Source organism: Equus quagga, chromosome 4 (assembly GCF_021613505.1).
Source record: "Equus quagga isolate Etosha38 chromosome 4, UCLA_HA_Equagga_1.0, whole genome shotgun sequence".
NCBI lineage: Eukaryota > Metazoa > Chordata > Mammalia > Perissodactyla > Equidae > Equus > Equus quagga.
The window spans coordinates 135558269-135583524 of NC_060270.1; the positions used below are offsets into that span (position 1 = coordinate 135558269).

The window sequence follows — 25256 nt, forward strand, 5'->3', positions numbered from 1 at the left end:
TGGAGCCAATTTCCCAATCTTTCTGTTATCCACCAGCCAGCAGAAAGCTTGGATGTGGAGAGGGCATTGGAACCTGCCTGGAAGGCAGAACCTGTAGAGACAGCCCTCCACATAGGAAACACAGAATATAAGAGAGTAAAGCGGGCAAAGAGCAGCTCTCTACAAGTATTGCTATCTTATCTTCCCACCTGAGAAACCTGTAATAGCCCCATTCTGCCTTCATAGCCAGCATTTTCCTTCCACAAAAAAATAATGTTGTAATCAATCTTACTGGCATCACTACCGAAGAAGAGTGTTCTTTGATTAGACTCTGAGGTCAAAGAGAAAAGGAATCTCCATGAATTTTGTCCTATGATGATAGCTCACCATGCAGGGCTGCCACTTCTTCAGATCTTAGAAGTCTTCTCTGCTCAGCGGGATTGCTCCCTGATTCCTCTGTGGATTGTAATACTCCAGCTTCAGAAATGCTGCACCCCAAATCCTAGACATCAAAGCAAAACAAAAACAAACAAACTTTTCCTATCAGATTCCACTCATCTATAATGGAAAGATTAGATGTGTCCAGAAGATTTAGCCATTCTAGTCTAATGGGAGGAATTGTGGCTCAAAGATCTGTCCTAACAAAGAGCACCAAATCTACCTGGTTCCTTCTGTCCTTCTTAGTTCCGTAGGTGGAACCTGTATGTCCCTCCCCCACATCCTTGTTCTCTCTCACACACGCATACATATACTATCACACACAGAAAAATCCATGTACAGACAGTGTATCTTCATATAATGCCGAAACTTCCATTTGAATAAGAAGATCAACCATCCAGATGTCTTCAAATATGGTTTTAGACCATCTTACAGGCATTGTGATGACTGATCAAAGGTTTCACTCTTCATCTGTGGCTTTAAACAGAAATGCCTGATTATGTGTCCTTCTATCTCACAAAGCATCTCTATTCACTGTTACAGATATGTAATCAGGAAATAATCCTGTTGTCTTTTCCTACTAACTCTCAAAAGTAGGAATAAATGAGAATGAGATTCAGGTATTATTTGCCAGGTAGTATTATTTACTTTCTCCCATCTGCCAGGTCAGAGGATATGGGATTTACCATTTGGAAGAGTTATTTAAATGGGAGATGTCTTCAGTGGGAGGGGCACTCTTTGCAGAGCACATGGAGAGGAGCTGTCTTAGTGATGCGGGCTCGAGGAGTCGAAAGAAAGATTTCTTGGACTCTCAAGGTCTGGCAGTAGTGCTCTTTTATTCAGAGAATAGTATGGAATAGCATGGGGACAGGACCCATGGTTAGTAAGAGCTGCAGGCATGGGGACAGGACCCATGGGCAGTGAAGGGCTGCAATGTGTTGAGGGTTAGGGCTAAATTTATAAGGCATGGGCACATGATTTATTTTTACTGGACAAAGAAAAGATGATGTAAAAAGTCATTGAATGGTTTCAGTGCAGATGGGGTCTGGTTACTGTGTGGTTGTATAACTTTAGATGTGAATCTGGTCACATAGATTGGCATGTAGGCCAGGATGCCCTGGGCTTCTCTCCCTGGGGCAGCCCTAATCCATGCCATAAAATCCATTGGGTCATATAGATCGGCACGTAGGCCAGGACACCTTGGATTTCTCTACCTGGGGCAGCCTTGATCCATATCATTAGTGGGGATCCAGTATGCAGAATCTCTCCTGCTAATGTGCCGAAATGCTTGGGTCAGTGGCTGTATCATTTGGAAACTTATAAAAATAAACTCTTACTGTTTCTAATATTTGATAATGTGTAGTATTTATGTGGATTCTTGTTTGAGTGTTAATAGAGTTAAGATTACACATTGCCATGCTTTCATCCTAAAATCAGCGAAAGGTAATGGATCTGAATTTATGACCTAGGTTTAAAAGAAAATCCTGGGGAGAAATCAGAGACGTGTTGGAAGTTATCGTTAAAATGCATCAACTCTAGATACAGTCTTTGTAGCAAAAGTCAAAAAGAATGTAAGAAAGAGTTTCAGTGGTTCTTGATTGACAAAAAGTGTTAAACATGCAAATACATCATAGATTGATATCTTGGCCAATCTAGATGCTATTTCAATCTGTTCACCCATTTTTGTCATTTATGCTCTATTTCAAAACGAGATTTAAACTGTTAAAGACTTAAGATCTATCTTCCATAATAATGGTGAAAGATTGAAACCAGATGAGAAGAAAGAAAACACCACAGCTTGGTGTTAAGAATACAGATTTCAGAATGGGCCACCTCACGAGGAAGATTGGACGTTAAAGCCAGAAGACCTAAAGAATTTAGGGAAACAGAGAAGGCTTACGAGCAGCTTTAAGGGTCCATTTGAAACTGGAGATGATGAATTCATGGCCAGTAAAAATAAGGCGGAAGTGTATAGGCATAGATCCAGAAGGATGTTCACGATGTGTTGGTGAGTGAGAACGCAAGTGTGAAAACCGTTATATATAGTGTTTCTGATGTTTAAATCTGGAACTATTTCTCCTCTTCCTGGAGTGCCTGGTGCGGTTACATCCATGCAGGAAATACTCAGCAAACGTTTGTTATGTTAAGTAGAGGCTGGTGAAAGCTGTGGGACAGTAAGGATTGTGTGGACAAGGCTTAGTTAAAGTAGGTACACTTTGCCTCCACTCACTGTTTTGGACCACCTTTCTTTTACATAGAGAGAAGAAACACCATTTGGTGCATATGCATCTGTCTTTGCCATTTTTCATGTCAATATAGTATGCATAAAAGATTTTACATTGTCTTCTAGAGTTATCATAACATGCTTTTTGAACATACCTAAGACAAGTGCTTAGCTTGAAAGTATTTTTACATTTTAAAATGGTATTTATGATTATGGCTGAATGAAGTTGTTTACTGTGTTGGAAGAGAGCATAAAAATAAGACATTGAGAAATCAATTTTAAAACTTTAAAGTTAATCTGTTTTTCCCTTCTTTATAGGGCCTATTCCACTAGAAGCAAGATGGCTGAACTCAATCCTCATGTAAATGTCAAGGAAAAGGTAAGATAAAGCTATATGTTGGCTTGCAAAAACTCCAAACTGGATAATGTAGTCTCTGGCTAGTAAAAACTCGATTACAATGGAAGAAAGGAGAAGTGGTTTTGAGGGACCCATAGTAAGTTTGACACCCTAGAAAATCATTTCATAGAAAGAATCATAAGTAGCATCCACTGAGTGTGTGTTAAGCATATTACATTCACTTTCTCATTTACTCTTGACCATAACCCCATGAAATTAATACTATTATTATTCTCGTTTTACAGAGGAGGGAATGGAGACACAGGGAAGTTAAGTAATTTGCCTAAATTCAGAGCTAGTAAGCAACGGAGCTGAGATTCGAACCCAGGAGTGCCATTGCACAGTTTGTACTCCTTACCTCCGTGCTGGGTTTCATCTGAGAGTTAGGGTACTGTGCTGTGTCTCCAGAAATGGCCTCATACAGAGATAGCCAAAGCCTCACCGAGGGGTCGTGCTGAGTAGCCTTCAAGGTCTCTTTCAACATGGAGAGTGCATGACTGCAAATCCCCCTCCTCATTTGCTGGAGGCTGATTACACTTCAGAGCCTTTCCACGTCTTGTCCTTCTCTGGCAAGGTTCCTCCACTTGGGGTCGGTCCCTCACTCCACGTATGCTGCCTGCACTGTTAGCTCTTAAAGATCATAAACCATAGATCACGCGAGACCATGGAGGTATTTGTCCAACCCCTTCATCTGCGCCCAGTGAGCCGAGGCCCTAGGGGAGAGCTGTCCCTGCTGGTTCAGCGGAGTGGGAGAGCCCAGCCTGCCACTCTCCCCACCTCCTCAGGGCCACCTCCTGCCTCCACTGCACGGCAGCTACTGAGGGCAGCCCTTCATCTCTCATCTCTTTGTATCCCCACCGTAACTAAAATACACAGTGAAGTAACATTTGTGGAGTCCTTACTATTTTTCTTTCATCTAGCAAAGATGTATTGGACCCCTACCTTGTGCCAAACACTGTTCTCCGTAGTGGGGATACGGCACTGAACGTGTAGTTGGGGTTCCTGATCCCATGAGACCTGCTTTTCAGGGCAGGGAAATGGAGAGTGAATCCAAGAACGTAAATGAACAGAGTCATTTCAGACAGTGATAACTACCATGGGGAAATAACAGCAGGGTAGCAGGGAGCGATGGCTACTGTGGATAGGGGCAGCCCTCTCGGAGGAGGTGATATTAGAGCTGAGATAAAGACAATGGGAAAGAAACACCTTGCAAAGATCTGAGGGCAGAGCATTCCAGATAGAAAAGCAAAAGCAGATGCCCAAGGTGACTAGGTTGAAGGTGTTTGAAGAACAGGTGGTTGGTATGGTGGTTGGTGTGGCCAGAGCATGGTGGGCACGAGGGATGGCCATGGGAGATGAGGTCAGAGAGCACGGCTCTTCACCTGTGTTCCTGGACCTCCAAGGGATCCATGGGTAGAATCTAGGGTTCCACAAACTTGGATGGGAAAAAACATTTTCATCTTCACTAACTTCTAAATGAAACTTAGCATTTCCTTCAATCATGAATGTAAGGAAAGGAAAAGACAACCCAGTGTAGCAGGAGTCCCTGTGACTGTCACAACTAGAAATCACGATATCTTCATATCCTGTTATGTTTGTTACAGATAGCCTGAGTATGGTTCATTCATCGCTACTTAAAATTACTGTGGTTCTAGAACCTGCCGCTATACTGCGTTATTTGATGCTGGTAGAGAAGCACATATATTACTGTGGCGCAAATTTGTTTTTTCATTAATATTTTAACTTTATTTCAATATAAGTGGTTTCCTTTGTAATTATGTGTTTTATTTCATATTTTCAAATATTATTTAAATAATAAATAATTTTAAAATATTATTCTGAGAAGGACCCCATAGGCCTTACCAGGCTGCCAAAGGGGGTCTGTGCCCTGTGTCAATGAAAATAATCCATAACCAATCTATAGATGAAAATTTGGGTGAGTTTATTCTCAGCTAAAATGTGAGAACCATGGCCCAGGGCCTGAAGGAAGGAAGGGCACCAAAGAAGTGGGGTGTACAGAGTGGTTATATACTCCCGAAGAGTATGTTTCACATATGATTGAAATGTCCCTTTTACAATAGTCACAGGACTGCTCTGTTGGCACAGCAATTGATGGACACAGCAGGTAGGTCTGCTGTCTTGGTGGACACAGCAGGGTGGCAGGTCTGTTGTCTCGTGCTGGGCGGTCACAGGTGAGCTGGGTGGTCAAAGGTTAGTGCAGCAATCAGTTCCTAGCCTAGAAATGATGCTTATCTTTAAGGAAATGCCAATGTGGGGGGGAAGTTGCACCTTTATCTTAAGGGCCTTTGTTCTTGCCATAGTAAATGTTTGAAGCAGATATACAATGCATGCTCAATGGCCACGTCAGGCCCTTTGGAAAAAACAAAGTCAGGCTGAATTAGGTTTACACCAAATGGCTTCTCTAATATATCCTATTGTTTGCCATTTCTGTTTGTCACCTGAAAGGTTTAGAAGCTGAGATGGGAGCCCTGTAGGACTTCTTCAAAGGGCAGGAGTAAGCTGTTGAAAGGTTGAAGCAGGAGCATGACTTGGTGTGGTATTTTCTTAAAAGCTCACCCTGCTTCTGTCAGCTACTGTGCTACATATTTTATAAATCTTCATATTAAGTAACTTTCCTGTTTGATGAGGACACGGAGGCTTGAGGTCAAGTGACTTGGTCGAAGTCAGACTCTCAGGAAACGTGGAGGAGCGGGGATTCAGACTCAGCTGTGTCTGGTCCTACAACCTGTGCTCTTGCTACTGCATTTCTGCTTCCCTAAGTTTTCCACCAGAATGCCCCCGGGCACGGAAGAACCAACTTGATGCCCCACGTCTCTGGGGACATGGTCAAAACCAAATTCCACCGACCTACAATTCCTTTGGAGTCTTATATGTTGTCTTAAAAATTGATGCAAATGTATTACCTATTTTATTCTATAATATGTTCCATATGTTATTTTAAGACAACACTGTTTTTACTTATAGACCATTGAGCAAACAATAGCAGAAGGGCATGCTTCTTTTATATCATGGCTTCATATTCCCCCTGACTCACAGTCATGTACTCAGGTGAGAATATGAGTTCCCCGGGTTGAGAAGCTGGGTCTCGCACCACAGTGCTGACCAGGAATTGGCCTCTTTCCAAATGTCTGTTGATGGATGGATTGAACAGCTCCTAAAGTTGAGCTATGAGAAGGAAAAACACTTAAAGAATCAGAGTCATAGCAATTCATCCCTGCAAAGCATGGCTATTAGGCCAATAAGGTAGGCTCAGCACTCAATGACAGAGTGTCTTATTCAAAACATAGGTGGCATGGAGCCAGTAAGGGGAAGGAAGCTGATCCGTCAACACACAGACCACAGAGGTTCAGTGAACGCGCCATGCATTGGCTCAGGCTCCTCATTCATCCACTTGTCATGATCAATGTCACATAAGCATATGAAGATTAACAGTAGATGGCGTTTTTACCATCACACTTCAATAACTTATCAAAATGTTGGCATTACTTTGAAAGAGGGTGATGTTTGAGTTGTAAATATTATCAATCCACGTGACAATGAAAGTAGAGCTCCTGTAAATCAATTAGTAAATTCCATCTTCCTATGGCAAAAGGTTAATAGATTTCTCAATTCAATAAAATAAGTCATAATAAACAACTGGAAATTCTGATCATTTGTAATTTTACATTGATTTATTTTAGTACATTTGTTTCCTTTAGTTATTAGCTTTTATGGCCTTTTTATGATTAGTTTGTTTCTCAGTCTGTCACAGAGCAATGACATTTTACTTCTGAAAATTAAGAATACTAACAACTGTTATGTCTTAAATTATAAATGATAAGCTTTTAGAGATCTGAGAACAGATCTGTGTAGTGTTCTTATTCAATATCTAGTCAAGCACTGTGGGAAATTAAATACTTCATAAAAGTCTTGCGGTGAAATGAGCCCATCCGTTCTCTCTAGGGGGTCCCCTGTGGGATGAATTGCAAAGGTGAGTGCTCTGCTGAGGGAGTCATTTCTGTCCTCACGCAGCTTTTAGTCCAAAGGAGGAACTAATAACTTAAGGTCTAATATGCAAGACAACTGAAATTTACAGTTGACACTCTTTGTGACTGTTTTGTTTTAAGATATCTTTATGTTATTGGATTATAAGTGCAAGGATTTAAGTTGGAAATATTGTTGAAGTCAAAGTTCGGTCTTCTTAGTGTGACTTGCGTCCTCTGTGAGATCCGATCCTCTCTACTTTGGCACCTGTACCTATTGCCACTTCTCTACATGCCCCTTTCAATGCAGCGCAGCCATCCTGACCTTGAAGGTTTCTGCCTCCAGGCCTTTGCAAAGGCCATTTCCTCTCTCCTGGATGGCCTCCTCAGGGGCCTGACCCTCCCTCGCCTTCCTTTTAGGAACCCTTTCAGACATCTCCTTTCTCCTTCCTCCTGCCCCAGCTGAATGGTTTGCCCTTACTCTCTGCTCCTGTGAGCTTCCTGGGGTTCTTTGCATTCTGCCCTGCAGCCGTTACTCCTTCTGCTGTGATTGTTGGCTGTCTCTGCGCCCCTTGGAGGCAGGGACTGGGCCTTCCTCAGCTTCACGTTCTTGGGTTTGACGCCCAGCTGTCCCCCAGTTAGAGTTAGGTAAATGAATGGATAATGAATGAATGAACATGTCTGTTTGAATAGGTACCGTCTTTAGAGACGACATTTCCCATTCACAATATTTGGCAAAATCTCAAGCCTTCTTGAAAACAGAAATGTAGGTTAATGGGAATGACATCTCATTTTAGTACTCTCTTTACTATTAAATAAAGCAATTTTTAAATTGCTTCTAAAAACAGGAACTCAGGTTACTTACGTTGACTGCCTGTGGTTCTCGCAGCATCTCTCTGAGATGGTTATCAAACACAGGTGCTCTCAGGTAGGTTTCACAATAACAAAAGAGGTCTTTTGGTGTGTAATCAGTCAGATCTTGTTGTACCAATAAAAAAAAAAAAAGGAAGACATATCTCACTTTTTTAAGGAAAAATACCAGAACAAAATCTTTTTTCTTTTTTCTCTTTTTTTTTTTTTTGAGGAAGATTAGCCTTGAGCTAACATCTGCCAATCCTCCTCTTTTTGCTGAGAAAGGCTGGCCCTGAGCTAACATCCATGCCCATCTTCCTCTACTTTATATGTGGGACGCCTACCATAGCATGGCTTGCCAAGTGATGCCATGTCCACACCCGGGATCTGAACTGGTGAACCCTGGGCTGCTGAAACGGAACGTGTGCACCCAACCGCTGTGCCACCAGGACAGCTCCAGAACAAAATCTTTAGGCTAATTAGGGATCTTATATTTAGGGCATACTCACTTTTTACAGCTCTTTTCTAAATGACATATATTTTTTAAGAAATTCAACACCAGAAACTCATAGATGAGTTAAGGTTAGGGCTCAGTAGTGACTATTACTATTATTTCTTCTGTGAAACACTAGGATACCAAGCTAAACTGATTTATAAAATTTTAGATGTAATTCTCAACTGAATAAGAAAGGATTATTAGAACTGACATAGACAAAATAAAATTTTTAGTCAGATATTTGATGCATTATTATAAATCAGTTTAAGTGGAATACCACTGAGCAATGCAGGTTGATGATAGAAGGCAAGGGGGATTCTCGTTTGTAAAATGGGATTTCAAAATAATATTTGCTGAATGTTACAGACTGTTAGGGACTGATAACTAATTCCAGCAAAGAGTGATTCCTAAGCCACCTTAGGGAACCAAGTAGGCTTGGGAAGTGATCTCCAGCGAGGTAAAGTCTTGGAGAGAATATGGAGTTTGGAGACAGAGGCAGAGATTATTGGCTCCCCACTTTCTAGCGGGGCAGCCTGGAGAAAGCCACTTGACTTTTCTGGGCCTCAGTTTCCTAATCTGTAGATTGGACATGATAATAAAACCTACATAACAAAGTCATCAAATACAATAATCAGTAGGGAGCTGCTTTATGAGCTCTTTATCGTATATACTATAAAGGGCTTGGGAGAGCTCATCTTTTTAATTTACAATTAAAAATGGAAAAGGAGCTCCAGTGAATGTTTTTGTTTGGAACTCAAAATATAAATTCACACAGAACTGAGATTAGAAAGAAAACGAAATAAAAAGCCCAAGTGAAAGAAAGAACATAAACTGGACTTGACTTTTTCAAACTGTTATAGCTGTTGCTGAGCCTCACAAAAATATAAGTGAGACTAGAAAATATGATGATATGGAAATGGGGAATCGCTTAGTCTATAATGTCTTTGCTGAGCGGTGCCACTTATTGTGAATGGCTTTTAGAGCTGTTAAAGTTATAGAGGTAAATTGGGTTGTAAACAGGAATCATCCAGCGTCACTCAAATGAAGGAGGAGACGTAGAAGAGGGGAGAAGAGCCTCTTGTCCACAGAGGAACAGAGAGGGGTCCTCTCGGCGTTTCTGCAGACGACTGAGAGAGACTCTGTGTCTTAGAGTCTGTCCTCAACAGCTGGGCAGACGTCCCATTTTATAATTATTTTTTCCTGTAACTGTCTTGATCTCTGTTTTACAAAGTACTGAAATATAGTTCAGGTCTATTTGTGGGGTGGAGTATTGTCAGAAAAAGCCAAGCATTTGTTTATAGAAATTTTAGCAGCATCGGAGAAAGTAGAGAAGAAACCTGTCATCCTGCGTCTTTAAAGTATTAACTCCATTTAAGAGAGAACTCGTTTCATGGGATGTGGGGCGAGTTTTCATGATATGCAGTTGTTCATAAAGACCAAACCATTCAACCTTTGGGGGAAAATCTTAATTTTATAATTTTGTGAGAGTGTTTAAGTCAATTCAGCCCAATCCTTGGATTCAAAAGCAAAAGCACAAACCACACACACAGAACTTTCAGGTTTTACTATGGACAGGTTCTTGTCATCATTTTCTCCTAGGAAAGGGTCTTAAATTTCCCTTTCCAGGAAAGAAGAAACACTGACAATAGTTGCTGCCTGATGCTTATGTACAGAACTGCTGTTATAGTTGCTTGGCAACCAGAGAGATTTGACAAGGAGTCGAAAGGAACTGAATGAATAAATGGAAATGTCAGCATCAGTTTCAGGGGATAAGAAGAAATTTACCATCGCAGGATTAGCATCACATTGCTTTCTCCAAGCGACATGCTTGGAATGCGTGGTGTTTCTGTTCTGTTTCTCGCGCCCCCTCTCCTTCCAGCCTTTCCTCTAGCTCCTTCAGCCCTGTGGCTGAGAGGTGTCTATGTCAGAGGGTTAATGCTAAAGAATATGAGTGCATGTCGAAAATTAAAACCTTTGGTGGCAGGAAAAAAGTTACCTCTGTTGGCAATCCCTTGGAATTTTTGGGTACTCTACCAATGTTCTAGTTATTTCTCACAATGATCCTTCATATTAAATTATCCAACTTTTACAGATAAAGGTATTGACAAACCTGCATTGGTTTTTTCTCTTACGACCTTGAACACTAAAAATCTGTCCAGAGGGATTACATAGATAGGTAGATAGACAGATTCAGCACCTAAAAGTCTACTGCTTGTATTATTATTAAAATCAGTTTTTCTCTGTAAATCATCATTTCCCTACAACTTGATTACAAGCTCCTTATAAGCACAAATGGACTTTTAATTTATTTGTGATTCAATAGCTCCTATAATAGTAATATCATAGACTTTATGCCCCCAAAATATTTGTTAATTAATCAATATTTAGCTAAATAATTGAGCCAAGATTCTGTAACAGTGATTCTCAGCTATTAGGAAGAAAGGGAAAGGAAGTAGAATGTGAGTCGGGCCGTGCACTGAAATGTCAGTGGGGCAAACATAGGAGTAATTAGAAAAAGCGCATTGTGTTCATTTGAGTCCTCCAAGAAGCAGAGGCCAAGATGGGATTAGATGAGCAAGAGATTTCTTGGGGGTGGGAGGTGGGGAAAGAGAGGGAATGCTTGTGAAAGAGAAAGGAGGGGAAGCGTGTGCAGGCAGGGAGGGTCCACGGACTGCCACGCAGGTCTGACATCTGTGGAGGAAGAGGGAGAAGAAGGAAAACTGGGCTGTCCAGTCAACTCTGCTTCCCGCCGAGGGGGATTTCCATGGCCACCACAATATGCGAGAGGATAAGAAAACTTTACATTTAAAAAAAGAAATTGAAATACCTATTTTGGAATTCAGTCATGTAAGAGAAAAAATCATGAGATTTATATGTTTATTGGAAAGAATTAATAAAAAGTTTGTGAACCACTGTTCTAGAGGAATTAGCAAATTAAAATGCAAACTCTAGGATTTCCCTTCTGTTAGCAAGCTGAGCCATACTGCCACTAGTATAGGGAGTCTTCTCAACTTGGAGAACAAATGAGGATTTAGTAGTCTTATTTTCTATTAAAAGTATACTATTTCTGGGGCCAGGAGTGGTGTAGTGGTTAAGTTTGCGCACTCCGCTTCAGTGGCCTGGGGTTCACGGGTTCGGATCTTGGATGCAGACACACGCTGCTCACCCAGCCGTGCTGTGGTGGCATCACACATACAAAATAGAGGAAGATTCGCACAGATGTTAGCTCAGTGACAACCTTCCTCAAGCAAAAAGAGGAAGATTGGCAATGGATGTTAGCTCAGGGCCAATCTTCCTCACCAAAAGAAGAAAAAAGAAAAAGTATACTATTTCCATCCATCCATGTTTAAGGAAACAAAGGGATGCGTTAACTCTACTGAAAAACTGTGTGTCCTTTGGCACATTGTGTACCCTCTCTGAGCTTCAGTTTTCTTATCTGCCAAATGAGGAAATTCATGTGGTGGAGAATCTCTAAAACCCTTTCCAACTCTAACACTGGATGAATCTGTGGTCTCGCCTACCTTATAAGCACCATGCGAGACCAAAAAAGGGATTGTGCCAGGGAGCAGAGAACCTGGGGCAGCCTCAGTCCTGATGGAAATTGGCTGCCTCAGTTTGAATGTGTACATTACCTCTCTGCCCTCAGTTTCTTGTAAAATAAAGGAATTTGATTAAACCATCTCTGAGGCCCATTTATGGTTCACTGGTACGGCATGTCTGTTGCTACCTTGTCTTTGGGTCCTTCAGAACTCCCAATCTCAATCCTTGAAGATAATTATCAATAAAAATATGTTGAAATGATGATTGGGGATCAATTACAAAACTTAATACTTTTCTTTCTTTTTTAAAAAATTGTGGTGAGAGCATTTAACATGCGATCTGCTCTCTCTAAGTGACAGGACAGCATTGTTAACTCTAGGCTCGACGTTGTACAACAGATCCTAGAACTTACTCATCCTGCGAAACTGAAACTTTCTACCTGTTGAATGGCAGCTCCCCATTTTATTTTCCCCCAGCCCCTGGCAACCACCATTCTACTCTCTGTTTTTATGAGTTTGACTATTTTAGGTCCCTCATCTAAGTGGAATCATGCAGTATTCGTCCTGTGACTGGCTTGTTTCATTTAGCATAATGTCCTCAAGTTTCATCCATGTTGTTGCATATGACAAGATTTTCTCCTTTTTTAAGGCTGAATAATATTCCATTGTATGTATGTACCACATCTTCCTTATCTACTCATCCTTCAATAGACTATGTTAATTTTTTTATTGGCTCAAACTGTAATTTTAGTTATTTGACTAAGGTTGAATTCACAAACTAGTTATAACTCTTTTTACTGCTGTTAGAGGAAAAGCAAACAACCAAACTAATACAATTATTGGGAAAACACAATCTAGTCAGTAAGATGACAATTTTTATGAATATTTAAACCAGTATGGCTTTTTTTAATTGGTCAAATCTGTTAGAATAAAACATAGTATGGAGGGGGACAAATACGCTTCTCCAGAGGAAGCATATTCCTGGTGTCCGTAGTGTTGAGACTGTCTCCTTCCTTCACGCCACAGCCAAGAAATACCCAAGGTTGACATAATGTAGCGATTAACCAAACTCCTTTATTCTGATATTGACTAATGGGTAATTAACTCCTTTATTCTGGTATTGATTAAAGGGTGATAGTGACGTACACATTTATGGTACTCTTTATCTGAAAAATTCAGGAAATAAGCAGGAAAAAAACCCACCAGGAGTGTAGATGTCAATAATTAGCTTTTTTCCCCCAAGTGGAGACCTTAAATTTGAAAGAAAATGAGGAAAGATTTTTACTGGATATGCTAAGTTAGAAGCAGAAGATAAAAGTATCTTACTTTTCTATTCTGATTAAAATACCAAAAACAAAATGCCTTGTAAAAATAACATTGCCTTTTTTGTCTTCGCTAATAAATCCAATAATGGATTTCATCAGAGAGAGTAGCCAGACAGAATATTTACCTAAGTCTTAATACTGTGTGGGTGTAACCGGCTGGCTGAAAACCGACTTCCCATGGACTCAGGATGGCCGCTGCCCTGAATTATGTGCAAGACTAACTGGCAGTTCTGGGAAAATGTGAGGGAGAATCCAGCACAATTAGAGAAAACGTGCCGGGATACACTGAACACAAGCTGCGGAAACGGGTGACATGAAGTGTGTGTGAAGCCACTGCTCATCCCCGTATAGATGAGAAGAGCAGGTGCTACCGATAGTAGGCATCTGAGAGTTATGTCTATACCTGTATCTCACCTGCAAGTGTCAGAGTCAAGGTGAGAGTTCTGATATGAAAATTTTACCATGCACTAAATTAAAAGATTTAAGATGCTTTGGTTATCTGATTTTAATTTTACTCTTTCTTTGGACAGGAGAAAAGTCCATTTGAGTATCTCTTGCTCTACAACAAGTCAAGTTATCAGGCTTATTTCTAGGGATTAAAGAAGTTATATGACTTCTTTAAACCATCAATTTTCATTTAGTATTATAGCAACTATTAAGTTAATTTACATTTTTTTCCTCAAATGTTCAGTGACTTGACAAAACATAGACTCAGAATCGATGGAAAGAAATCTGGGCGGTGGTTGTTTTTAGCCCTGGGAGGCAGACTTGTATTCTGCAGAGACTGCAATGGTGTCTCCCCATTGAGGGGGTCTGTGCCCCTCCCCTGTAAGCTGGGTAGGCTTTTGGAACTGGTTGAGCAGGACAGTGGGAAGGAGGTGACACTCTGTGACTTCCGAAGCCAGGTGTTTGAGCTTCTTCCTCACTAGTTGGGTCACTTGTGCCGGAGCTCAGGGCTGCCCTGTAAACGGTCTGACTGTTCCGAGGCTGTGCTGTGAGGAAGCCCAGACCTGCTCACAGGGAGAGACCACGTGGAGCAGACCTGAGACCACATGATGGGAGAGAGATGCCCAGCCAGACCCCGGCTGCGCCAGCACCCCCAGCCCCACTCTACCAGCTCCTCCACCCATCCGCATGAGAGACCCCAAGGCAGACCCTCTCAGCCGAACTCCTCCCGAATTCCTGACCCACAGAAACGTTGGAAAACAACAGATTGTTGTTTTAAGCCACAAAGTTTTGGGGTTACTTGTTAGCAGTAAATAACCGCAATACCCTCTCCAAAAGTAAAACTGTTCGAAACTAGAACTGATGTCTTTGAAATTATGCATAAATAATGGAAAATGTGGATGAGTAGACAGAGCACTCGGGTAACTTAGTGGATAGGGGGTATAACTTAGTTATACCTAAAAACAGGGCTGTCCTGTGCCACCTTCTTTTCTTTTCCTTCCACACTGTCCCTTCCCTGAGACGACTTTTAAATCTCTCACTCATAGTTCTCAATTCTGGATGGACATTAGAATCACTAGGAAAACGAAAAAAAACCTCAATGTCCAGGCCAACATTTAATTGTTTGAGGTGGGACCCAGGTGCAGGTATGGTGTTCAAACTCATCCAGGTGCTGCCAGTTCGCAGCCAGGGCTGAGAAGCACTGTTTGATGCTGATAATGCCCAAATCTGTATTCCTGGCTCAGTTCTTTCTTGGAGCTGCAGATTCATAGACTCAGCTGCTTTCTAGCTGTCTGGACCTGGCTGCCTCGCAGGCCCTTCCAGCACGGTGCTCCATCTCCACGGATTCCTCTGCTCTGGAAATGACCCCACTACCCACCTAAGCACTCCAGCCAGAAACCTGGGAGGCATCCAGATTCCTTCGTCTTTCTCATTCCTTGCATCTAGTTAAACACAAATCAATCTCTTCCTCTCAAGTCATTTGTGAGTCATTCTCTACACTGCTGCATCTCGGTCCATTTCCTCTCCCCTGGATACTGCTTTAGAATCCTAACCAGCTTCCATTTGATTTCCTTCAAGTCATCCACATAGAAACCACAGTGAGCTTCCTAAACACACAAATATCACACTCCTCGCTGAGTAAAACCCTTCGATGGCTTGCCCTTAGCATAAGGCTCAAAGTGATGAAACGGCATGCGGGGTCCAGCTGGCTTTGGCCCCATGCCTGTTTGATCCAGCTTCATCTGAAACAGTTAATGCTCCAACAGTCCTGGAGCTTCATTCCTTTGAATGTGCTTCTAGTCCCTCACTCCTGTCCGTTAACAGATGTTGTTCACTGTGCCTGGAATACTCCACCTCCTCTCCCCTCCGCCTCTCCTGTCTTATCTCACTCACCCCTCAGCCTCAGTTTAAATGAACTTCAGTCCTTAGAGGGGGCTTCCCTGACTCTAGATTAGGATAGTTCCCCCTGTTACAGGCACCCAACACTCCTCAAACCTCTGCCTTCCTGAACTGTAAACTCCAAAGCAGGTCAGGGAATGTATCTGTCACTGCCTACAGTCCCGCTTATAGCATAGTCTATTCATTGTGACTGACTGACTGACAGAATAAACAACTGAATATGGATTAAGAGATAAATATCAACTCTGAGGGAGTCCTTGTGGTAACACTCTGGCCTCTGTACTTGGCTCTGGCCCGTCCAAAATGCAAATCAATCATTTGGATAAAATAGAGAAAATGCCAACTAATTTTTTAAGTGATACAAAATTGGAAGGAATGGCTAATGCATTCCCTGTGTTTGGTGGCAAAAAGCAAGGTTCTAAAAGATAACAGCTAGCTGGAAGGATGGGTCAGAACTTACAGACAGAAATGTAACAACAATGAATGCAAAGTCCTACCTACTGCACAAGTATAGGACAGGAACACTTGTCCCAGAAACAATCCAGAGTGTGTTTGTAGCGTAGTAAGCTCCACTTGAGCCAGTAATTGATGTGGCTCCTAAAAGTGCTAATGCCATCTTAGATTCCTTTAATGGATAAAGAGGGCCCAACAAAGACAGTGCAGGTCCCACAGGCCTCTGCTCTGATCCCACCACCTCTGGAACATTGTGCTTCATTTATAGGACCACATTTCAACAGGAGACTCTCAGAGGAACTCGGCCAGAGTGGTAGAAGCTTGGGAAGTACCGTTTATGAGGAACTGCTGAAGAACAGATATTTACTGCATGAAAGATGGAATTCTGGGGAACACTTTGGTTTCTTGAAACAAGTGAAGGGCTGGTCTTTAGAAAAAGGATTATACTTACACACCAGAAGGCGGAACTAAGACTAAGAACTGGCAGTATCTAACATGCCCTCCCTGGCTACATCCTTCTTCTCACTGACCTCTCTCATCCTCTCACTCTCCCTAACATCTGCTCTGTGTTCCTCACAGGCCCTCCCATCTCTTAGCCTCTCCCTGGGCTCCCCTTCCATCATCCCCCTTCATAGACCACAGATGCCTTTATCAGCCACCTTAATGATTCTTAGCCCGCATGTCCCTGAGCCCTAGGATCTACCACTGTGTTCCTTACCCTTTGTGACCTCGGATCCTTCCTTGTCTCTGCTTCTGCTTCTGCTTATTGAGAATTGCTGGGGGAAGCCATGCAGACTGGGTCCCTGACAAATCTGTGCCATCCAGCGTTAGTGGGTGGGCCCTCAATCCTGCTGAGCATTCCCCCATTCATCAAGGCCATTTCCTGTCACCTTCCCATAAAGTGGGTTTAAACCTTTCTCTACTTTTTAGCCGTAAAGCAAACTCTAAAACTCCCAGTCAAAGGAAGTAATTTCCTTAAATTTTTCTCTTCACAATCTCAAATTTTTATTGTCTCTTAGCTCTTCCTTTCTCTCCTCTCCTCCTTTCTCAGAGTTCTGGGAGACGGAGAGAAGAACCTCCCCTTTCCAAAGCTTGCTTTTCCACACGGATTTTCATTCCATTTGCTTTCATGTCTCTGGGACTTTGTTTCTTAATTTATCTCCTGTCTTTCCTCTCTTCGAAGTCATCCTCACTGCCAGCCCCTTCCCTCTGTCAGTGACCATGTGCAGGCATTTTGAGGAGATGAGTCGCGAGTGATGTTTTAAGGTGGATTGGAGAGAGGAGACGCCAAGCCAAGGTGCCAGTTAGAGTCTCCTGAAAGGCACAGGGAACCTGTCCAGGGTGCTGAACGAAAGAACAGGGAACCGGTGAGATTCAGAGAGGATGCTGTGGTCAGAATGACTCTTGGGTTACTTGTTATTTAAGACTTTGACTTATTTTCCTACTGTTTGTCAGCTCTGTAGGGACAAAGATTGTGTCAGATTCATCTCACTTTCTCTCACAAAATCTGGCTTGAATGAATGAACTGTTAGAATTCCCTCAAAATGTGTGGGAGGGGGCAGGGTGAGCTGCCCTCTGGAAGGTGTATTTTTAAAAAGAGGAAAGTTGGTGGGAAAGGGAAAGATATCTCCATATTAGGAGGAAGAAAGGAGTAGACCTTTGTTCCTGGAAGTGTGGTCCATTGTATTCGTTTCCCATTGCTGTAACAAATCACTCCAAATTTAGTGGCTTAAAACAACACAAATGTATTATCTTACAGTTCTGGAGACTGGACATCTGAATGGGTTTCACTGGGCTAAAATCAAGGTTGTCAGCAGGGCTGCATCGTTTCTGGAGGCTGGAGGGGAGAATTTGTTTTCTTGCCTTTTCCAGCTTCTGGAAGGTGCCTGCATTCCTTGGCTCATGGCCCCTTTCATCTTCAAACCCAGCAGTGGCCTGTCAAGTCTTCTCACACTGTATCACTCTAACACTGCCTCTCTTCTTCTTCCTTCCCTGTATAAGGACCCTTGTGATATCCAGGATAATCTCCCCCTTCTCGGTGTCAGCTGACTAACAACCTTAATTCTGTCTGCAGCCTTAATTTGCCAGAAAACCTAACAAATTCACAAGGTCTGGGGGATTAGGGCTTGGATGTCTTTTGGGGCCATTATTCTGTCTACGAAATCCTTGGACAAGCAGCATCTCTATCACTTGGGAGCCTGTAAGAAATGCAGAGTCTCGGGCTCTCCCCAATCCTCTGAGTCAGAATCTGCCTTCTAATCAGCCCCCCAGGTGAGTTGAATGTACTTTAAAGTTTAAGAAGCCATAACTAGACTATCTCTAAGATCCACTCTACTTTAAAAGTCCCACAGTTCTATGAAAACTGAGTTTTTTTTTTTTCAACTTCCAATCTTCATTATTCTTTCTAATCCTGGTTTCCTACCGAAAAGGAAAAAGTTAATTTTGATTTGTATCCCTGGTGTTAATTCCCAAAAAGTCAGCCAAGTAGAACATGACCTCACCCATATTTTTTTTTGCTGGCAGAAACTAGATGTTAGAAAAGGCAATTAGATTATAGAATTATCCATGATGCAAAGGTACTGGTCTGCAAAGAATATTTTCTTCCCCAAGAAGATTCATGGCAGAACCGCCTTCATTAGTGTGGATAATATTAGTGGCCCAGCAAGTGGAGCAAAACGGGCACAGAGGAGCTGTTCTTAAGGCATCTCTGAAGGGCTCAGCGTTTGAGAAATGTGACCAAAGCTGATCATAACATTCCTTTCAGAGTTGCAGGAATGGCAAAGCAATAAATAACTCTGGTTCTCACTGGTGTGAAAAGGAAGTTGCTGGCTGTTTGATCACTGTCCTTATTGTAGAGGATGGATTAAGCTCACCTCCAGGATTGCAAGCTCCTCAAGGCTAGGACCAGCCACATGCAGTGTCTGGGATGTAGGAGGTACTCCATACATTTTGGGCTTGAATACTTTTTAATACTGTGTAGTACTTTATGCTGAATTACACAGATGCACTGAAAAAAAATGGATCAATAAAACTGGAATATTTCAATGACCATCTTACTCGACTCTCTAATTCCTTGTGTTCATTCAGTCATTCATTCATCTATTCAGCAAACATTTATGAATCATCTACTGAGTGCCCCCTCTTGGTCTAGGCCCTGTGGATGTAAAGATATTGTCCCTGTCACTCAGAAGCTCACATCCCACTGGAGCAAATAGTCATGTAGGTAAATAATTATGGCAACATGAGTGCTAGAAGAGGTACGTGAGCAGGCTCTTGGAACTCGCTTCTCCTGTCATTCACACTCTAACTGGATTTATCTTTAAAATTGTCCATTCCTCCCCTTTGCCAATTGGATTAACTATTTGGCTTTATTATTTTTATTTTCAGCCCTAGATATTCATGTTGCCTCTAAACACTCGATACTTGTTCTATAAAATGAAATGCTCTCAAACTAGCACAAGTGAAAAAGAAGTTATCATGAAGGTCTGGTGGGGACTCGTGGGAATTCAGGAAAGGTTAAGGAAGCAGGAAAGGCAGGAAGTGAGGCGGCTCCAGACGACCCCTCTCCGTGTCCACTCTGTTCTCTCCCTTTGTGTTGAAGAGTCCAGACTCCAAGGCAGAGAATCTGATTGGCCCCCATTGTCTTTCCAGCCAGGTGACTTCCTGACCACGCCAGTCATTGCCACTGTATTCTGATCGCTTCCTTCGTGGCACTCACTTAGCATGAGCTGCAGTTACATATATTTTTAATTTACATGTTTATTTCTGTTTTCCTCTTTTGGTTTGGTAGTGACTATATTTGTTTGTTACTGTTGTCTCCAGCCACTAGTACAGTGCCTAATCCTAGTAAGCACTTAGTAAGTAAACAAATGAAAGAATGAGAGGAGGGGGAAAGTGCATGTTAGCCACCCTAGAGATGGGCTTCCTTATGGTACCAGTCAGCTTGCAGGAGAGGAGGGGACTGAGGAGAGCCTTGGGCCCACTGACCACTCAGCGAGGCTGTGCAGGAAGGTTCTAAAGAGGGAGGTACACAGGCAATCTCCCCCAGGGAAGTCTTGGCCAACACTCTAGCCGCATGTTCTTTCAACTGCAAAGACACGCCCACCTTTACACCTGGAGACCCTTGTCCTTCGTGGCCCAATGTAAATGTTCTGTTACTTTTAAAAATTTATTGAACAGCTAACTTATGCCAAATTCTATATCAGATGCTTTACATGCATCATCTCTTTTCATTTTTACTGAGACTCTAGCAGGTAATAGCCTCGTTTTACAGCTATGGAACCGAGCTTCAACCATTGAAGCAGTTCATCCAAGGTTAGAGTTTGCTTGTAGCAGAGCCAAGAAGAAGATAGGTCTGTTTGATCCCAAAGCCCCCTCCATGATATTTGGCTGTCTCCTCTGTAAAGTATTCTCCCCCTCGGGCAGACTGGTGCTTCCTCCTCTGTGGGACCGCACTGCCGTGTTCCTAAAGACAGTGCAGTGTTATTACGCACTTTCAGGTACAGACGGTTCTGGCCCCACTGCTACCCTGACCCTCACAGGGCAGGGACTGTACCTGCTTCCCCTTTGTGTCCTCATGCCTGGCACTTAGTGGGGGCTCAAACAATATCTGTCTGCTGGGCTGAGCTTTGGAAGGATAGGCAGTTACTATGCTATGTCATATTTTTTTTTTTTCCTTTTTCTCCCCAAAGCCCCCCAGTACGTAGTTGTATATTCTTCGTTGTGGGTCCTTCTAGTTGTGGCATGTGGGACGCTGCCTCAGCGTGGTTTGATGAGCAGTGCCATGTCCGCGCCCAGGATTCGAACCAACGAAACACTGGGCCGCCTGCAGCAGAGCGCGCGAACTTAACCACTCCGCCACGGGGCCAGCCCCCTGCTATGTCATATTTTTTAAACTCCACAAAATACCATGAGTACCTCATTATAAAGAAAATGAAATTATCAAGTCTCGTAAATGTCCTTCCCACCTCTGTTACTGAAATTTTAAGAACGTGTGTCTATTCCCGCTACTCACATAACGTCTGCGTCACATCACAGTCAGCTGAGACTCCGCCGCCTGTTATTGTGGTAACTGCAGAGCGACGGGACGGTCCAAACACGTGGGTGGAATACTCCTTTGACTCAAAACAGCAGCCTGGTGTAGCTGCAAATTGGCATTCTCTCATTCAGCGGATAGTTCTTACATACCTACCACATGCACATTATTAGTCACTCAGGCGTGGGCATGGTGATTATGCAAGAGCATCTGAGAGCAGGGTTCTCCCCGCATGGGGCTTACCATCTGGTAGACACAGCTTCCACCACACTTAGGATGTAAAGTAGGCAGTGCCGGGTGTTAGGAGACCCTACTGACTAGGTCTGTGGGAACCGAAAGGAGGCGGGGGCCACTCCTGCAGGGAACGGTCCAGAGGACTTCCTGGAACCTGTGGCATTTCAGCTCGAGTATAAGATTTGGACAAGCAGACACATCTCAGGTCAAAGGCAGAGCCCACAGAGGTGGGGTGGGAGGCCAGCACCGGGCTCCCACTTACCTGTAGAGGGCAGAGCAAGAGGCGCGTTTGGAAGAGCAGGTGGGAGCTCTGTTGTTGGTGGCCTGGAACGCCAGGTTGTAGAGACTTAACTGTATTCCTAAGGAAGGGGGCAAATGGTCCTGATTTTGCTTTAGGAAGAGCGGTCTGGCAGCAGTCTGGGCATGAATGCGCCCAGGCGAGACCAGAAGCAGAGAGCAGTTATTTGATGTTTGTTTGATGGTGCTGGGTCATCACTGATCACACAGCAGTGCAGGTGGATTGAAAACTTTGGTCAGAACCATTTTTGAAACTCACACGTAGTCTAAGTGACTCATCAGTAAACCAAGAAGAATTTCTAAGGAGTCATCACAGACGGGCCCAAAAAATGCACAATGGGAACAAGGAAATCTGCTCACGGCTCTTAAAGCAGAAGCTCGGCTCAGGGGGCGGGTAACTCGGGAAGCTGAAATCAGCCGCTTCCTGAGAGCCGCTCCCTTGCAGCTTTGTGTAGGCGAGATGCCATCAGGTGGGCCTGTGCAGAGCCGGGCAGACCCTGCTGGGCCACACAGAAAGTTCTGGGGAGCAGAGGGTCGGAGATAAACACACTGAAGGAAAATCAGAACAGCGTTTGAGGTGCAAAAGGCAGGTTTCTCAATAGCAAACTGAATTTGCCAAACCAGGTTTAAATTAGTAGAAGCAAAACAAGGAAACATGACTTGGGGAAGGTGAAGCAGTTGCTAAATGAACTGCTAACTAGGGGTCTCGACCGTCCCCCAACAGCCTGGGCTACTGCCTGGCCGGCCCTCCTGGACCACTCTGTTTATGGCCTGAGAACCCTTGGGGGCTGCAGTCAAGTGCAGCTTCAAACAGTGGGCTTCGGCATGAAGCTGCAGCATCAGGCACACCAGCTGGGGCTGGGGCCGTGGAGTAAAGGCTGTGTGTCTGAAGCGGCGCCAGAAACAGCTTCTGCAAAACAGCCATTGCAGGCGTGAATTTTATGAGTTCCCCATATGCAAAATACCATCAGTTGCGCCTTCATTGATGCCTTCCTCCAGGAGCTCCATTTCCAAATGCAAAGGCAGACTTTCAACACAACCTTACTGTAGCGCTGCCCTTGTCATCCACACCTTATGGTTAAAGCTACTTCATGATGAGGTCTTTTTTAGATTTAAATGCTTAGACCCCTTATGACTCAGCTGCATGATGAATAGTGACACTGTGAGGTTCCTGTGTTTGTACGTGCACATACGAGTGTACAGGATTTCTCCATCTTCTCAAAGACATTTTCATAAGAAAATGAATGTAGTGAATTTATAAATAAGAAGGTGGAAAAATACTACTACTCTCTTCACATTAGCCAAGCTGAGTAATTAAAGCAGAAACAGAGCTTGGCCCGGAAATTTGCTAGAATTCAACATTACTATGGAATATCTAAGAATAGGCAGAAATTATTTTTTCCTTTTGTCCCTCATTTCTTTAAAACTTGACGTTCCTGTCTTAATTAAACGCTTCCTCTGGGAATTGTATGCAATATTCACAGTTAGATTTGGTATCAGGACGCAGTTATGGACAATTTTCTAAGGATACATTCAGAGCTAGGATATATAAAATGACAAGGGTAGATGTTTTCTCTACCTGACCATGGTTGAATTTTTTTTCTTTTAAAGAGAAACAGGCAAGAGTAGTATAAACATCTAAAAAGGAAGTGTCTCCGTAAGCCATCGCTTATATTATGTTTTGCCTTAACATAATAAAACAAATTTAGTTTTGCAGAAGAAAGACTGGAAGCAGGGAGAACAGATATTTTATGTTTATTCCATAACTCTGGGTCTTTACTGATCAGACAACTATGTGGGTGGATTGAAAACTTTGGTCTGTGTAACTATAATGTAGTTAATGTATTCGGTAACTAAGCATTGTATTATTTGAAAGGGCATGGCTGATGTAATAATGATGGTAGTTATTAAAAATTTTATATAATACTAACCAACCACAGTGGCTTAAAAGGTGAGAATTTTATTTAGAAGAACTACATTAGAAGGGCAACATGTCATTTTTATACTTAACTCCAATGCACTGGAAACTACCAGGCCAATATGATTTATTGTTGGATACACAGCACATGGCTGTCCTGGGCTGGATGCAGGTGTTTTCAGTTTTGTGCCTCCACCCCTCACCCCCACATTTTGGCTTCTCTCAAAAAAAGAGAGAAATGGGGAGATGTTGGTCAAAGAGTACAAACTCCCAGTTATAAGATGAACAGGTTTTGGGGATCTAATGTACAGCATGGTGATTATCGCTAATAACACTGTGTTATATGCTTGAAAGTTGTTGAGAGTAGATCTTAAATATTCTTAACACAAAAGAGAAATGGTAATTATGTGACGAGATGGAGGCGTTCATTAATGTGATGGTGGTAATCATTTTGCAATATATAAATGTATCAAATCAGCACATTGTACACCTTAACTTATACAATGTTATATATACTTTTTAAAAAAGAGAGAGGAAGCTATCTTTCTAACTATGAATGAAGAAGAAAGGACAGCTTAACAAACGAATGGTCGAGGGGTGCTCACGAGATCTAAATCCTTTGCACGGCCTTGTGGGCCCTGCATGATTTGGCCGCTGCCCACCTCTGCCTCACCTTGTGCTCTGGAAGCCTCAGCTTCTGCTTCCCTCCATACTCGCCCCCTTACTCCCCCCTCATCTGTGCCTTGCTCCTCGTTCATGCTGTTCCCTCAGCCGAAAATGCCTTTCTCCTCCCCTCCCCCATCTCTTCTAAACTTGTCCTTCAGATCTCAGCAGACTATATAGAGTCAAGTCTCCCGTCCCGTGATTTTTATAGCATTTAACACCATGTGTATCTGTTTGTTTTTGTGACCATTTGATCAGTGTGTACACCACCTCCAGGCTGTAAGTTCCAGGGAGTGGTGCCTCATCACACAACAGGCGTTCAAAAATAGTCGCTGAATGGATTTTTAAAAAGAGAAAAGAGAAAAAGTGAGAAGGAACTTAGATTTGAAGAATATTTTTTTAATACAAAGGCTACAAGAACTAAGAACCATAAAATGTGAGAATAGGAAAAAATTAAAGGAATTTTGAGTAGCATATATACAAATATATACATATGAGTCCTCAGTAACACCCAAACGTTTAGAATTTATGAATGTCAAGCATCAAAACCAGCTTCTGATCCATAGTGTCAGAACCTCTGCAAGTCATATACCCATAGCTTATGCTATTTTCTCATTATAATCTCAATACTCTTATATATAGATCTATATGGAGTAGGCTGCCTATTTTCAAACATAGTTAGGAAATAGGCTATACTGCTTAATTAAATGTTGTGATCAATAGAGTCACGTTACACACGTCATAGCCATGTAATCCATAGCCCATGAATCTGATTACAGTAGGCTGCATGTAACTCTAAAACTCAACTGGTTATAATTTAACCGCCAATGAAAACATGTAAAGACTGTACAGAGCTTTCATGATCATCGTCATGGATGCCAGGTACCTTTGCACCACACAGGCCTCTGGTATTTGTCAGTAGCAGCTCGGTGATCCCCTTGATAGAAAGCTGGGTGAGCCAGGTTTGGCTAAAGTTGATAGAACATCCTGCAGTAATTGCAAGTTCTGTGAGCTAAAGGTCAGTTAATTCTGTTAGGCTATAAGAAAGAATACATTCTGAAGTTGACTAAGAAATAC

General features: G+C 42.6%; 1 protein-coding gene across 9 annotated transcripts in view; it reads left to right on the forward strand.

Annotated features, from left to right (window-relative positions):
* SPATS2L (spermatogenesis associated serine rich 2 like) overlaps positions 1-25256 on the forward strand; it is a 165567-nt gene that overhangs the window by 75954 nt on the left and 64357 nt on the right. For all 9 annotated transcript variants that reach the window (XM_046658652.1, XM_046658646.1, XM_046658651.1 and 6 more), the window contains one exon: positions 2960-3020. In XM_046658652.1, the coding sequence (XP_046514608.1) occupies positions 2982-3020 (39 nt within the window). In that variant the 5' untranslated portion in view covers positions 2960-2981. The remainder of the gene's footprint in view (positions 1-2959; positions 3021-25256) is intronic.